General features: G+C 33.1%; 1 protein-coding gene across 1 annotated transcript; it reads left to right on the forward strand.

Annotated features, from left to right (window-relative positions):
- The first annotated feature begins 13851 nt into the window (after positions 1–13851).
- LOC132273802 (F-box/kelch-repeat protein At3g06240-like) lies at positions 13852–15126 on the forward strand. Its single transcript, XM_059774881.1, has one exon. The coding sequence runs from the start codon at positions 13852–13854 to the stop codon at positions 15124–15126; it is 1275 nt and encodes a 424-aa protein (XP_059630864.1).
- Positions 15127–17555: the final 2429 nt, after the last annotated feature.

A 17555-nucleotide genomic window follows, 5' to 3' on the forward strand; every position in this document is an offset into this window, starting at 1 on the left:
ATTAAACAACTAAGAGGAATTGTTGAGGACATCTTAATTACGGTTGATAAATTTTATTTCCCGGTTGATTTTGTGGTACTTGATATTGAGCCAGTCCCTAATCTTACCAATCACATTCCAGTCATCCTAGGAAGACCATTCCTTGCCACTGCCAATGCCACTATTAATTGTAGATCCAATATTATGGACATCTCTTTTGGCAACATGATGGTTAAGCTTAATGTATTCAATGCGAGTCAACATCCCAAAGATGAAGACGAGTGTTTCCTAGTGGATGTTTTGGATGAAATCATAGAGGAGACTCTCCCTTCTATTCTATCTAAGGATCTTCTTGAGGCGTGCCTTTGTGAAATGTTTGAAAGTTGTGGTTTTGATACAGAAGGATCCATAACTGAGGTGAATGCTTTGATGGACTCTGTGGCTACTTTGGATTTCCCACTTTGGAAAAATAAGAAAGAACCTCTTCCTTCACGCTCTAATACTCCACCAGTTTCTTCTTTCATCTCTCCTCCTACTCTTCCAATCTTAAATACGCCTTCTTAGGCCCAAAAGAGACTATTCCGGTCATCATTGCTTCAAATCTTAAAAATGACCAAGAAAATGATCTTTTGGAAGTGCTTAAAGCTAGCAAAAAAGCTATTGGATGGAGTGTGGCTGACTTAAAAGGCATTGACCCTTCTATTTGTATGCATCGCATACACATAGAAGAAGATGAAAGTTCATTTAGGGATGCTCAAAGGAGATTGAACCAAATATGAAAGAAGTTGTCATGAAGGAGGTTGTGAAACTTCTAGATGCGGGAATCATTTATTCTATCTCTGATTCCAAGTGGGTTAGTCCAACTCAAGTGGTTCCCAAAAAGTTGGGAATTACAGTGTTGAAAATGCTAAGGGTGATCTCATATCTAAATGTATCACCACGTATAGATTATCGAAAGCTAAATTCTGCCACTAGGAAAGACCATTTTCCATTGTCTTTCATTGACCAAATCTTGGAAAGATTGGCCGGGTAACAATATTATTGCTTCTTAGATGGTTACTCGGGGTACAATCAAGTGGCTTTAAATCCATTGTGGTGGTTATCGCGGGCACCAACGTTAAAAGATGCACTAAGAGTGTGTGTGTGTAATTTGGTTAAGTTTTAAATTTATAAAAGCCACTACTACCTCTAACTAAAAATACAGCTAGGGCGAGTAGAGATCGTTCCAAGGGATTGTAGGCGTGCTTGTAATGGAAACAATGTATAGGGTTAGTAGGTCAAATGATCAAAAGATGGTTTGTTTGGTTGATTAAACTACAATGCAATTGAAATTAAAACAAGTAAAAGGTAACAATTGAGAATGAAGGTTAAAGATATAGAGGAGATAACTTAAGGTACTAGAGCTCACCATTAAGCTTGACTTCACTAGACACTAACAATTGTATATCAATGGGGGAAATTGAATTGTAACTTTTGTATGTGTGTGTGACATTAATTGAAACTAGGCATGAATGACAAATAAGTAAAGATTGTCTAGCCAATTCAAATGAAAAACACAACTTATCAAATAAGACCAAAATCCATTCAATGAAACCACAATTTATGCCCACACAACTATCTAGAAGCATTATCTAGAAGCATACACCATTTGCATTCATAAGTATGGAACACCAAGGAACAAGAAAAGATTGTCCACCTATCTATGAATCTAAAGCAACTACACTATATCTACACTAAAGACATAGAAATTAAACTAAGTAAGCTAAAGGTGTGGCACAATCCATCAAAAAATAAGTGTGAACCATCAAATAAATTATAAGAGTGTTCAATTAAGCATTATGTTTTGACCATCTCTAGATTAACTTCATCCATACATATAAACATGCATAAACTCTACTAAATCTAGAGAAAAACACATGAATCATCCATTCTAGCATACATAGACATATGGTTAGAGATAGAGAATCAATTGAAAGCATTAAAATCCATACACATCAAGTAGAAACTACAAGATATGTATATAAATCCAAAATCAAAACATTTATTACAAGCAAATCCCTAAAAATATACAAAACACTAGGTTTAGGAAGCAAACTTAGGGGCTACTCTAGCCCCAAGTAGATGTCTAGCCACTCATTGAAGTAGTCATCCGACCCTCGAGGGCTATCTCCATGGTAGGCATGACCTCCTTCTTTTTGGAAACCCTAGAAGAATGGAAGACTCCCAAAGATGTGTAAAAGCTCTCTAGTCTCTAGCCTCCTCTCCAAGATATGAGATATGATATGTGTATTGAAAATGTGTTCAATCTTCCAAGCTATGTGTAAAAATGGCTCAAAACCCTTATATAGAAGGCTCAAGTGTTACACCCAATGGTCTAGATTCGTGCACTAGGGTCCTTGCAATGATTGCACCATGAGCCAACTTTTAATGAGCTGGACTTTGTTTTAATTCGGACTTGAGGAGGTTCGATCGATCGAACTGTGTTAAGATCGATCGAATATTGGTGAGATCCATCGAATGCTGTAGAGATCGATCATCCTTAGTGGCGCCTTTTTGAATAAAGACAAATCTCTAAGATATTTTGGGATATTTTGGGAAAGAGACAAGAGTGGTAGGTGGGGTGGTAGGTCTGGATAAGATGGAATATTTTCGATCGATCTAAGATAAGTCGAATCGATCGAACATGGTATAATTTTTTGGATAAGGACAAAGGCTTGGATCTATCTTGAAGTGTCCAAATCGATGTTGCTCTGATCGATCGAAGGAATGTTGAGATCGATAGAACTTGTTGTTTTTCCACACTTTGCTTCATTTTGCTTCCACTTTGCTACTTTCTTCTATTCAGTTTGAGATTGTTTCTTTTAAGCTCTTATTTGGCTGAATTAACTTATTTTTGGGATAAGTACCTAAAAAGAGCAATAACATGAAATTAGTCTAAGACAAAAAAAATAAGATAGATAAAGATCCTAGAATACCTAAGCTTAAGGGGTTTAATTGCACAGTTTTCAGTGCTCATCACATTGGACCAAGAAAAGACCACCTTCACATGTCCCTTTGGTACATTTGCTTATTGACGGATGCCTTTTGGATTGTGCAATGCTCCTGCTACTTTCCAAAGGTGTATGATGTCAATTTTTTTAGACATGGTGGAGAAATATATAGAAGTCTTCATAGATGACTTCTCAGTTTTTGGGTCCTCATTTGATTCGTGTCTTCAAAATCTCATAAAAGTGCTTCAAAGATGTCGTGAGACTAATCGTGTCTTAAGTTGGGAAAAAAGCCATTTCATAGTTCAAGAAGGAATCATGCTTGGACATGTCATTTCTAAAAGAGGAATAGAAGTAGATAGAGTGAAAGTTGAGCTGATTTCCGAAATGTCTCCACCTACTATGGTGAGAGAAATCCGCTCATTCCTAGGACATGCTGGTTTTTATCGCCATTTCATCAAAGACTTTAGCAAAATTGCTAGACCCTTATGCAACCTTCTTGCCAAGGAGACTCTATTTGTCTTTGATGAAACATGCCTAAATGTTTTTCATCAACTTCGCACTCTTCTATCATCCGCTCCCATCATGCAACCTCTAAATTGGTCCTTACTATTTGAGATTATATGTGATGCTTCCGACTTCACAATGGGTGCTGTTTTGGGGCAAAAGGTAGGTAAGCTACCATGTGCTATATACTATGTGAGTAAGACTTTCTCAGGTGCCCAATTGAACTATTCTACCACCGAGAAATAATTACTTGCTGTAGTATATGCCTTTGATAAATTTCGGTCATATCTCTTAGGATCTAAGGTAATTGTGTTTTCCGATCGTGCCACTCTTAAGCATCTTTTAATGAAAAAGGAAACCAAACCTCGCTTAATAAGATGAATCCTCCTTTTTTAAGAATTTGACTTTGAAATCAAGGACAAAAAGGGCTTCGACAATGTCGTTTCCGATCATCTGTCTAGATTAATGGTTGAATCTTCTCCAAATCTTGAAATTTATGAATCATTTCCGGATGAACAACTATTTCAAATCTCAAATGGGACATTGTCTTGGTTCTCCGACATTGTTAACTATCTTGCAACCGGCAAACTTCCCATTAATCGGTCAAAACAAGAAAATAACAAATTCTTTGCTAACATCTGAAAATACTATTGGGAAGATCCCATTTTGTTTCGTTATTGTCCGGATCAAATCATAAGAAGATGTGTGCCAGAAAGTGAAGTTCCGAGCATCCTTGTGTTTTGTCACACACTTGCTTGTGGTGGGCATTTTAGTGGAAAAAAGATTGCTTTGAAGGTTCTTCAAAGTGGGCTCTTCTGGCCCACTATCCACCGAAATGCCTATAACTTTTGCAAGGTATGTGTTCGGTGCCAAAAGTTGGGATCAATGTCAAAGAGAGACATAATGCCTTTAACTTTACTCTTCGTGGTTGAAATCTTTGATGTATGGGACATAGATTTTATGGGACCATTCCCAATGTCTTATGGCTTTTAATACATTCTCATTGCCGTTGATTATGTGTCAAAGTGGGTTGAGGCTTGTGTTACCAAAACAAATGACCACTCCGTGATAATTGCATTCGTCAAATCAAACATTTTTACTCGTTTTGGTATGCCAAGGGCCATGATAAGTGATGGAGGAAAACATTTCTGCAATCAATTCTTGAAGCAACTCTTTTTGAAATACTCTGTCACACATAAAGTGATCACTCCCTACCATCCCCAAACAAGTGGGCAAGTCGAGGTATCTAATAGGGAAATCAAGAACATTCTTGAGAAAACTGTTAATCTAACCCAAAAAGATTGGTTAAGGAAACTGAATGATGCTTTGTGGGCTTATCGAACGGCTTATAAGACTCTAATAGGCATGTCTCCATATAGACTTGTTTATGGGAAGCCTTGTCATCTTCCGGTTGAGCTAGAACACAAAGCACTTTGGGCAATAAAAAATATCAATCTTGATCTTGATCAGGTTGGAAAGGACCGTTTGCTCTAAATCAATGAGCTAGAGGAATTGAGAAATGAGGCCTATGATAGTTCAAAATTTTATAAGGCAAGGACTAAAGCATTTCATGATAAACATATTGTGAAAAAATCCTTTGAACCTAGGCAAAAAGCATGGCTTTTCAACTCTAGACTCAAATTCTTTCCTGAAAAGCTTCGAACCAAATGGGAAAGTCCTTATCTAATCATCTCCGTCTCACCTCATGGGGCGGTTGAACTTCAAAATTTAAAAGATGAAGGGACCTCCAAAGTTAATGGTCAAAGGTTTAAACCATTCATTGATGGACAAGTTCTTCAAATAAATGTGGAATCCGCCCTCTTGGTGGATCCCATTTACTTTGAAGATTGAGAGCATTTCATGTCTTTCTAACGACGTTAAACACTAGTTATATTAAGTTCCTCCTTCGTTCCTAAAAAAAATAAAAAAATAAAAATAATAGTAATAATAATAATAATAAAATTTTAAGTATCAGCTGCTGGGCGACCATCGCCCGGGTGAGCATTTTCTGACAAGAAGTATCAGGTGTAGGGCAATCATTCGCCCGGCCTTGGGCGACCATCGCCTGAAAAAAAAAAAAAAAAAATTTGCGAGTAAGTATCAGGTGTCGGGCGATCATTCGCCCGGCCTTGGGCCACCACCGCCCAAAAAAAGAAAAAAAAAAAAAATTGCGTGTAAGTATTAGGTTCCGATGATCATTCGCCCGGCCTTGGGTAACCATCACCCAGAAGAAAAAATAATAATAATAATAATAATAAAATAAAAAATAAATAAATTTGCTTGTAAGTATCAGGTGCCGAGCCATCATTCGCCCGGCCTTAAGCAACCATCGCTCGGAAATTTTTTTTTTTTTTTTCTTTGCATTATTTATTTCATTGCATTTTCATTTATTGAATTTTTATTTCTTTACATTTTATTGTTGTTTGTGTACATAAATGTTATGTTTTTAATTTTTTCTTTTTTTTTTTAAAGAAAAAAAAAAGAAACGATTGTTCAAAGTTACATTCCGTCTTGCTAGAGACTTTCAACTTAGAACCCATAAGACATATTGTGTCTTTTATTCCTTGTATAGTGCATGTTTACTTTCCTTTTCATTTTTTATTTTTCTTTCATTTTGTTTCTTTACAAGCTTTCATGAAAAGAAAAATAAATAAAAAAAAATGTTTTTTTTTCCATTGTGCACTTCTGCATAGTTATGCATGTTTTCATTCTTACCAAGGGTTTCATCTCATATCTCTTTGCATCGTGTTATATATTGTTTTGGACTGTATGCATTACTTATCCCATGTGATATTTGATGTGACTTTGCTAGTATGGTTATACAACTAGGTTTTTGTATCCAAGTTTGGGGGAGACATCTTTTCTACTGGATCATTACCGGACTTCATAGTCTTTGCCATCACGGTATACTCTTTCCATCATTTTTCATTGTTCTCATTACACATTGAGGACAATGTACAGTTTAAGTTTGGGGGTAAGGTCATCATAATTCATTCTACTTTAAGTTGAGCTTTAAATGCATGATGAGATTTAAGATGTGTTTGGCAATGATTTTGAACTTTTGAAGCATAGTGCCTTTGAAAATCAAGTTGTTAGAGTCTAATACTTCTTGTATGCTCTAGGATGTCATTTAGGGGTAAATTTCAATTTTTGACATCATGTTTGCTTTTGTGGTACACATCATCTTGTTGGTTGAAAATACTTTGAGAGTTGATTCTAGAATTCTACACTTGCACTTGTGCACACTAGCATTCAATTTGTGGGGTACATGTTTAGTTGATTATTGTTTTGGTTTATCCCAATTGAGCTAGTATGCTTTGAAAGCTTTCATTCTTGATAAAATGACCTTGCAAATAAAAGAAATAAAAACACTCACCAAAGGTGAGCAAAATCACTCGCTAAAGGTGAGAAATAGAAATAGAAATAGGAACAAAAAAAAGAAAAAGAACAAAAAAAGAAAAGAAAAGAAAAGCATTCACCAAAGGTGAAAAAAAGAAAGAAAAAAAAAATGAGATCAATTAAAAAAAAAATGTTTGATTGAATAACAAGGTTCATTTAATGTCTTAATATCTGGTACTATATCTGTATGCTAGTTTGAGGGTAAGGCTATGCCATTACTTTGATTTGCTAGGATATCAACACATTTTGATACCGGTTCACTAAAAAAGAATGACAGAATTAATTCAATTTGCATGATTAATTGCTTAATGTGTGGATGACCATTCTTGCTTATATGATGTTGAAATATTAAGAATAGCTTAGAAATGACAGAAATTTGCATACTTGAAGTAGTCTACTTTCAACACTTATTTAATATGTGTCGTTACTTCTCAAGTAAGAAAGGGTTGTTGATGTTTATGAATACCATTTCTAAAAACACTCACGAGACTTCACTCGTCCACTAGGGGTAACCTAAGGGATAAAAAGGCTTATTGCATATGCTAAATGCAACCATAATACCTACAAAAGTGGTGTTATCTTTATTTGTTTATTTAGTTTATAGTTGTATATATGTTTGTTTCATTTTCATACTGTAGTTCATTACTAGGGACTAGTAATATATATCTAAGTTTAAGGGCGTGATAAATGCTTAAATGTTGCAAATTTCAGCACCTAAGTTAGGGTATTTCAGTTCTTACATTTATCTTACTTTCATGTTTTAGTCCTAATTTATGTTTATGTGTATTTCAGGGCAATAAAGCTAAAATAGGCTTACAGCGGTCCATTATAACCATTCTGGAGTCAACCCAGAGCATCGGGACAAGATTCAGAAGGAAGCAAAAAAATGCAGCAGCATCGCGTCCGGACACCAAGCTTCTAGTAGCAATTTTAGTTACAGGTTTGACCTGTTTTTATGGCTACGGGTTTTAACCTTTTGGGCTGATTTTTGTAATCTATGGGCTTTATTAGGTTTTGTATTAAAGAGAAAATAAGCCCATTATTTTTAGGGTTAGTTTTCATTATTTTAAGAGTTAGTTTTTATTATTATATTATTAAGTTTATTTTATATATATATCGATATTCTCTCTGGAAAACGCGCAAGAAGAGAAACAGAAAAACGGGCTAGGGTTTGGAAGAAAAAGCTCAGAGATGATGAATCCAAGGATGTAGATTGTTTTGTCTTTAACTCCATCAATTATGAAGGTTTGATTCTTTTACTTAGGGTTGGATAAACCCTAAGCATGTAACCTAACTTTTCTCTCTTTTACTATTTTGGGGATGTAAATTGTATAATTTTTGTATAGACTTTGAATGTAATTGAATAAATTCTTCGAATTGGTTATCAATGTTAAATTCATGTCGTCTTATATGTTTTTGTTTGTTAATCAACCTTTATACTTGATTTCTCTGTGAATTGAATCTTGTGATGTCTATGCATGGTGATAATTAGTTGTAGTTGTGCTTCAATTTGATAGAAATTGCTTGTACTTGATGGATGGTACTACACAATTAGGTTAATTCATTGACTGATTAATTGTTTAAATTCATGTTTAATTAGTTTAATTGCAATTTAATTATTAGGTAAGTAGACCATTCATACTTGTGTTTGAATTCCATGCTCTTTGTCACAATTGCATTACCTTCTTGATTGATGTATGTTAAAATTGTAACTTGAATTGACGAGTCATGCTTTGGATTGATGAATTATACTACACCTTAATTGTCATTAAATAAGTAATTCAAGCTTGAAATTGATGATTCATACTTTTCTTTGCAAATGTTAGCTACATTAGAATTACATTTAATTATTTCCCCAATTAGTGAAAGTTAGTGAGTTAGGGAATGTGCTTAATGGTGAATCGTACACCCGAAGTCTCTTTCCAATCTTTTAAATTTCATTATTTTATTGCAGTCACTTAAGTAAAATTAGTTCTAATCACAAAACAAAACCCTTTTTACCAATTACATAAGCACTAAAGTAAAATTCAATTCTAAAAACCTATAATTATTTAGATCTCTTTGGACGATCCCTGCTCACTTCATACTCTATAGTATAAGTGTTTAGTGGTTTATAAATTATAAAATACGATGCTCACTTAACATTATTTCTAAACCTAAAGTGTTGTGCATTATTTTGTGCACACGCTCGGTCACATCATGAATCAGAAGAGGAAGGCCAGGTGTGGTATTAGTATGACGAATTTAGTCTATCTTTCTCTTTCCCTTGGCAATTTCGATAAGATAATTGTGGCCTTGCCTTGATTCTAAGTCTTTGCATATTTCCATAATCGAACGTTATCCCTATCGTTCATGGAAATGCAGACCTTGCTCAATGTCAAAAGTCTTCAACATAGTAGTTTTCTCTTGTTGAGTTGGATGGGTGGGGGGTCCCTTTGTATTTATTTATTGAACCATACTTCTGCCCGAATATCATTTTCCTTATTTATGACGTGAGTATATAGTTTGGGTTGTCCGTGTGAGCCCATTTTGGGGACTTTATTGGTCTTGGTCACATTAACTTCAATCCGTGTGAGCCCATTTTTAGGTTATCCTTGATAGTCACTAATGCAGAATTATACAAAAGGACTGTGCTATATGCACCTACCAGGCTGGCTGAAATGGCCAGCAGAGGGCATCTAAGCCCTTGATACAATCCGGTGGGATGACCATTTTGGCTAGCTTGGTAAATTTTGACTATGCAATCACTCTATCATGATTTTATTTATTTATTTATTTTGTTGTTGTTGTCTTGGCTAATCAATTATGCACTTTATTTATGCCATTCTTGACTCTTCTCCTTGCCTTAAATTCAATCCTTGCTTTTCGTTCAAGAGGAAGATTTGAATGCTTTTGTCAAATTTGTTTTCTTTTGCTTTTGTCAATTTTGTTTTGTGCCCTGATTTCACCTTCTTACTCTTTCAATTTGCACCACTCACCCTTTCTTTATAATGAATGCCTGAAGTCATGATTCGACGCAAGAAACGGTGTTATTGAATAACCTTAGTGGAGATAGTCCAACACACATGCCGCATCTATTATTTTACATATCTAATCTTGACAACGAACCTAAGAAGTGGTCATGAGAATACAACCACTAAGGCATTGAGATTGAGGTTGTAGCAATTGCTGATGTTCTTTAACAAACATTATGTGTTGACACCCATTTTGGCATTTGGGCTGTAGACCCATCTTCGGCCCAATCATGAATCCATAAACCAATTGTCCTTGGCACCCATTTTGGTAATTGGGTTCTAGCCCTAATTGGATTTGATGGACAGTGAAGCAAGAAGTAGTATGGGCCGTGTAAAACCTGTGAAACAATGATGTGCTGGAGGATTGGGCCGAGAGGATAATGGGCTGAATTGATTTGGTCTTCGGCTGGGATAATATAATACAGTTAGAATGTTGGGCTTCACACATTGCATGGATTGTGGTTGGTTTGGATGACATGGCAAAAGATGGCAAAGCTACATACAAGGGCACTGCAGATAGGATAGAAGATATTTGAATTGCAAATATATTAGATAAGGGTTATACATTTATCTTGTATTTAAATGGAGTTAAGAGTTAGTATTTAGTTAGGATTAGTTAGATTTGAATAATTATTTAGATGTATTAGAATACAACTAGGATGCTTGTATTTAGGTTTTTGTTTACTATTTACTTTATAAATAAATAAAAGGGTACGCTGAGAAAGGGGTCCAACACCCTCAGAATCTTTATTATTATTTATTTGCTTTCTCAAGCTTTTCCAAGAATAGCGTCCTTGCTATTTCTTCTTTCTTTCCTTCCTTTTATATTTCTCAATCTCTCTTTCTATCTATTTCTCTCTTTCCTTCTATTTCTCTCTTTCTCATTCTTTTCTTGCTATATCTATTTTCCTCCCTTTTTCTATTCTCTTAATCTTTTACTATAATTTATTCATGATAAAGTCCTTTTAACTAAGGCAATTCTTGAACTCTAAGAGGAGTATCATTTATCCTTCCATCGTCTGAAAGTCAACCCTCGAAAGAGACTACAAGTTGACAATTTACAATCGAACCATATATTTGGTTCTGGCACACCCGGCTTACGTTAATTTAAGATCGGCTTTAATTAGCCGATTTTAGGGTCAACATTATGTCATTAAAATACTTGAAGTTCGCTGAAAATACTTAGTTGGACTTTTCCATTAATACTAATTAAAGCTTTAGTTGCTGTTTGGCAGTTGTTGGAAGAAGCCCGTGAAAAGTGTTGCTGTTAAAGTTGAGGATAACTAAGCACAAGAGATTTCCAAGCGAAGAAGAAACTGTGATGTCATTGCCAGAAACTTGAGGCCTTAACTCTGTTGGTGGCGAGCAGTGCAAGTGGCTTAAATCCAGTTGCAAAAAGGATGTTGCAGTAGTTACTTATTTGCCGAAGCAGCGGATGACTTCGGCCTGTTCGTTAGCTATTCAACACCTCCGACCGTTTGGTTTGGCTCAATTCCGAATTAAAACGAGGGAGATATGCAGTTTTAGTAACGAATAAAATTTGAAGACATGGAAAAGAGCAGACTGTGAAGCAGTCTCTAAACAATATGACGGTGCACCTTTTAAACAGTATTTGTACTGAAATTTGACTATTTATTGTGATTTATATCTTTTAAAAATATAAACAAGATATAGAAAATGAAAGTGAAGAGTACTGTTGGACTCCATGTAACCATAATGCAAAATGCAAAATGCAAAATGGTTTAGTTTGGTTTGGTTCCACAATTTTAGAATTTTTTTATAATTCAGTCTAATATATATAGTTTAAAATATATATTATAATGTTACATATAATATATTTTACTATATATTATGATATATAGTTGAGTGGTTAAAAAACTAATCTTATTATTCTATTATTTATATGATAAAAAATATATAAATCTATACAATTTATAAAATGGTCCGGTTCGGTTTTGTCAAAAAGAACCTCAAATCGTAACCGAATTGCCAAACCTTGAAAAAATCAAACCAAACCTACCTGTCCGGTTTGGTTTGGTCTGGTCCGTTTTATAGGTTCAGCTGGTTTTTTGTGCACTCCTACTAAAATCAAGTTTTTTTTTTTAACCATACTTCATTACTAAAGCAAATTTTTGTAACTATTAATAATAATTCAAACCTTGTTTTATTGGTTTTGTTTCTCTCTCCATAATGCTTAGGGTGCACATTGTTCGGATTTGATCAGTTTGAAAATATTTTGGAACCAAATCATTTATGACAGTTCATAAAAATAGGAATCAAACAGAACCGAACAGTGAAACTAATGGAATCGAACCAAACCAAACCATGAATAAATGATTTGGTTTGGTTTGATTCCACGGCTCTAGGCTTTTTTATAATCAATCTAATATATATATATATTTAAAAATTAAAAAATATTATATAATATAATTTTCTATTATATTATAATTTTTTATTATATATTATGATATATAGTTGAGTGTTTTAAAGGCTAATCTTAATATTCTATTATTTATATAATACAAAAATATATAAATACTAGTAAAAGACACATGCACGTGGTCAAAACTTAAAAAGTTAATTTATAATAAAAAATTTCTTTTATAAATAACTAATTAGCAACTTGTTTTAAATAGTTGATATTTATTATTTATAAAGTCATTATAAATATATATTTATAAGAGTTCAGTTTTATTATTTCTTTTACTAATAAATTTTATAAGCAACAATCAAATAGAATTAATAATAAAATAATTGTCATCCAAAACTAAATTAAACAATAATCAATAGAAATAATGTAGCTTCTATATGTAAAAAATTAGCAGTAATCTAAAACTAAACAAAACAATAATCAAACAAAAATAATATACATTCTACATATAATGTTATATTTAATTGGTAACTTGTTTTAGCCTGAAAGAATTCCGAGTATAATATGATTTATTTTATTTGGTAACTTATTTTTTTATTTGGTATATTATTTTATTTAAAAAAAATTTGTTTGTTAATATAATGGTTTAGTTTATACTAACGTAAAGATTAATTTTCAATTAAACAATTACTTATTTTATTTTAATTGGTAACTTTTTTATTATTTGGTAAATTATTTTATTAAATAATTACCCATTTTATTTTAATTTGTAACTTGTTTAGTTGTTTTAGCCTTTAAGAATTCCGAGGATAATTGGTTTCAGTTGTTTTAGCCTTAAAGAATTCTGAATAATTGGTAACTTGTTTTAGCCTTAAAAAAATTCTGAGTATAATTGGTAATCTAAATATATTGTTATATTTAATTGGTAACTTGTTTTAGCCATGAAGGATTTAGAGTATAATATGATTTATTTTAATTAGTAACTTATAATATTATTTGTATCTTATTTTATTTAAATAAAATTTATTTGTTAATATAATTGTTTAGTAGACACTAAAATAAAGATTAACTTTCAATTAAATAGTTACCTATTTATTTTAATTGGTAAATTATTTTATTATATAATTAGCTATTTTATTTTAATTGATAACTTGTTTGAGTTGTTTTAGTCCTAAAAAATTCTGAATATAATTGGTAATTATTTTATGATTTATTTATTTATTTTAAATGATGATTTGAAATTTTTAACACTGTTGTAAGTGTTAATAATAATATAGATATATACAATTTATAAAAATATTCTATTCAATTTAATCTTGTATATATCTCAAATTGCAACCGTTTATAAATGTTCTATATTTTTGAAATCGAAACCGAATCATTAAAAAAATTACCAAATCCACCACCAATTCAATCTATCAATTTAACCGGTTTTAAAACCTAATAATGCTCTATCCTCACCTAACTAACCCCACGATTTCAAAAGAAATTCCAAAAAAAGCGCCAGTCTGGTTTTATACTCTACTCTCTAGTCTCAAACTATATATATATATATAGCTTTCTGGAGTTCGTGAACTGAAGAATTGGGGATGCAATGGCGGTCCTGAACCTACCTCGAGATATCCAAATGGACATACTCTCAAGACTTCCGGTTGAATCGCTTTTGCGATTCAAGTGCGTTTCAAAACAATATCGCTTTTTAATTTCTGATCCCTACTTCATCAAATTGCATCTCAATCGATCAATTCACTCCAAGAATTGGCACAAGCTCTCTTTCTATCGTTTCGGTCCTCAATCAATAATAGACTATGAATCATTATTTGGCAACAACAACGTTAATGATGGTAGTAATGCTAGTAATGCAGTAGTGAAGTTGTACCCTCCCTTTTTGAGTCCAAGTTCTGATAAGTGCATCACTGTAATAGGTTCTTGCAACGGCTTGATTTGTTATCTGATTCATTATGGGCTCCTACAAATTATCGTAGAAATTATCTTATATAACCCTTCCACTAGAGTCTACAAGAAATTGCCAGAACCACCACATTGGATTGTAGGTAATTTTGGGTTTGCTTATGACTCCTCAAACGATGATTACAAGGTACTTATAGCAAAACGTCACTTTAGTGATGTCATATTCAAATTTTGTATCTTTAGTCTTAGAGACAATTCTTGGAGAACAATGCCGGGCGTGGATTGTAATTATGTTGACATATTCTCATCGTCTAGTTGTTGCTTGAATGGAGCTTTACATTGGCTTTTGAAACCCAGGGTGATTGTTTGTTTTGATTTATTAAAGGAGGTGTTTAGTGAGATGTCCCTAGATGGTATTCAAGGTGGAAATGAAATAGATTTGTCGTTTTGCAAAATGGGTGTTTTAGAAGAATGTTTGTATGCAGTGTCTGCCTCGAATGGTGTTAATGGACGTTTGGTTGAGATATGGTTGATGAAGGAATATGGCGTGAAGGCATCTTGGAGTAAGTTTATCACCATCCCATGTGACGTGGGCACTCTTTGCTTCACCCCCTTGTGTTTATTGAGGAATGGTGAACTGGTACTGAAGATTCACTCGGGATTGTTAGTTGATCAAGCACAATTAGGATCGTACAATACTAAATTAAATACATTTACGAAAATTTGTGATTGTCCCAATGTTCATGAAGAGTATTTGTACGTGGAGAGTCTGGTTTCACCCAACAGCTTTGACGGTCCCCGCTCACGTTCACTTTCACTTTCGTGTGGGATGAAAGCATTGATGAATTGCTGGTCTTCCTTCTTCCCTTCAAGATTTTCTGAAGCGTTTTTGTACATGGAGAGTCTGGTTTCACTCAACAGCTTTGATGGGGTCTGTTCATGCCATCACGTGGGATGAAACTAGTGATGATGATGTTAATGTTGCTGATTTTCATTTCGTTGCTCTTCTTTCTTCTCTGGCAATGGATTGGACATTATACCTGTAGATTGATCGACACCTAGTGTGCTGATTTTCTTTTCTTTTTATTTCTCCTTTTTTTTTCTTTTTTTCTTTTTTCTTTCTTTTTCAATGAATGGAATGAAATGGAATGGTATGCTGAAAATCTATGTTAGTTATATATTAAAATTTTGACGAATTAAATTGTTTGACCATTTCTTTGTGCTAAGAGGGGTTGCTGTGATTATTTTGATGGAAATTTGTGCATTAGTTTTTAATAATTTTTTTGGGAGGTTTTTATTATGTTTTGATTATAAGTTAAAGTTTTTTGTGCTCAAGCCACATAATTAGATGTCTACATTCGTGGATGAAATAATTATATGTTAAGTTCAATGCAGTCACCATTGTTCCTGCACATATAAGATGTTAAACCAACCATATCAAATGGGTTTGGATATAAATTATAATTAGTCGTTCCTCAACAAATAATTCTGAGATACAATACTATTGTTAGTTTCCTTAATTTTTTAAAAACTAAACTCTATGGATGTCCTCACCGTTAGCAATAATCTCCAAGAAAAATGATCCTTTTATCTTTTTGTTCATTGGTTTATTATTCTTTGGTAATTTTAATTTGACATGGTATAGTACATGATTATGTTATGTATTTATTTTTAAAAATCTACCAAAGACCCTTGTTTTGCATCTTAGAGAATAATATTGTGCTATTTATATTGTCTTGTTTGTAAGACGTGACTAACTAATGTATTGCGATGTTCATGAGGAGAATTTGCTAAGATTTATTGTAAGATACTTAAAAGATATGTGAGTTAGGAAGCACAAACAAGCTAAAAAATCTATGTTAAACACCAACATAAGCTGGACAGGCCATGAATACGTGTTTGAAAACGCAAGCTACATTCTTGGGTTTTTTTTTTATAATTTTTTTTTTTCATTAGTAAAGCATTCTTAGGGATTTTTTAAAAAAAAAAAAATTAGAAAGAAAGCTGGATTGAAGTACAAATATAAGGAGTTGTTTAATGACTTTCAATAATATGATGATCATTGTATAGTTAAGTAGTAGAAGTAGTTTTATAAAAATCTTATATTTATGCTTTATATTTCTGTTCAAAGTTTTAAACTCCTTCAGATCAACTTTGACTCTTTTTTTCATTCACAACAAAATTCTTTGTGTTTCTCTTTTTCCTCTTGTTAAACTGAATATTTTATCTTCTACGGATCCTTACCTTATTTTTCACTAAGACTTAATTCTTTTTCTAACAAAACCCTAATTTTTTTTTTTAACCTTCCCTGTTTCTTTTTCTCATAAAAACACAATTTTTGTTTTCATTATTTAGATTGATAAAAAAATAATATTACTCATGATTTCTCAAAGTACATCATATATATGTATAAAAAATATAATCCCTGCCATATTGGTATCCAATTTTTTAGAATTTATTGTGTTGTGTTGTGTTATGTTATATAGGTGTTCCGTATCTACTTCCCTACTTCTTAGTATGTGAGTATGTTTACAAGTTACATAACTTATTTTCTTTTTTCTTTTGCATGTACGGTGGGTGCAGGCATCCGGTAAAGCCGTGTCTCTATATGGTAAACATTCCATAGCAATATTTTCCTTCGGTTAATTCCTTCATCTAAACTCTTACCCAAAAATTGTTTTCCTTTCAAAATATCCCTATTCCGAAATAAATTCTCTCTTTCCGTCCAAAACTTTACCTCTCTCGAAATGTTACCTCGTGTGTGTATATATATGTTATGTATATGGTTGGATCTCCGATTCTCCGTAATATTATCTTTATTGTCTTCGCCTTGTGGGTTGAAAAAATTTCCTAACGTTACCTAGAAAGAACAGTTTCTTAAAAGATTTTGTACTGCAAAAGATTGGAAGTCATCAAACAAATCTATATTGTCATATAACTAAAATTATATATGTGTCTGCATTTAATTAGTTGGTGATACTATATATGAGAAATCAGCTGAATATTCTTCCTTATACGTGATTGGTTCCAATCATGGAAAAAACTAGTTTTTCTGAAACTAGGACAGAGCTCGCGACTGCCGATTGGGCTAAGCTTACTTATTACTAGAGCAAGGGAAGTACTCTCTGATCAATACAATTCGGTTCATAATGGAACATAGGCAGTGATAAGGACTTTTAAGATTACATACTGGTTTCATAGTTTCATCTCTTTTTTTCTTTTACTTGTGTGTGGGGGTGCATGTGGTTTGAGTTACAGACTTTAATTGTGTTCATGTTATATTCTTCCTTATACGTGATTGGTTCCAATCATGGAAAAAACTAGTTTTTCTGAAACTAGGACAGAGCTCGCGACTGCCGATTGGGCTAAGCTTACTTATTACTAGAG

This window comes from Cornus florida, unplaced genomic scaffold (assembly GCF_030987335.1).
Source record: "Cornus florida cultivar Cherokee Brave unplaced genomic scaffold, ASM3098733v1 CherokeeBrave_3.0.0_Hap2_Chr01, whole genome shotgun sequence".
NCBI classification, from domain to species: domain Eukaryota; kingdom Viridiplantae; phylum Streptophyta; class Magnoliopsida; order Cornales; family Cornaceae; genus Cornus; species Cornus florida.

Bases quoted from the DNA above. Each gene is read 5' to 3' on its own strand.
- LOC132273802 (XM_059774881.1), top strand. From the start codon at position 13,852: ATGGCGGTCCTGAACCTACCTCGAGATATCCAAATGGACATACTCTCA.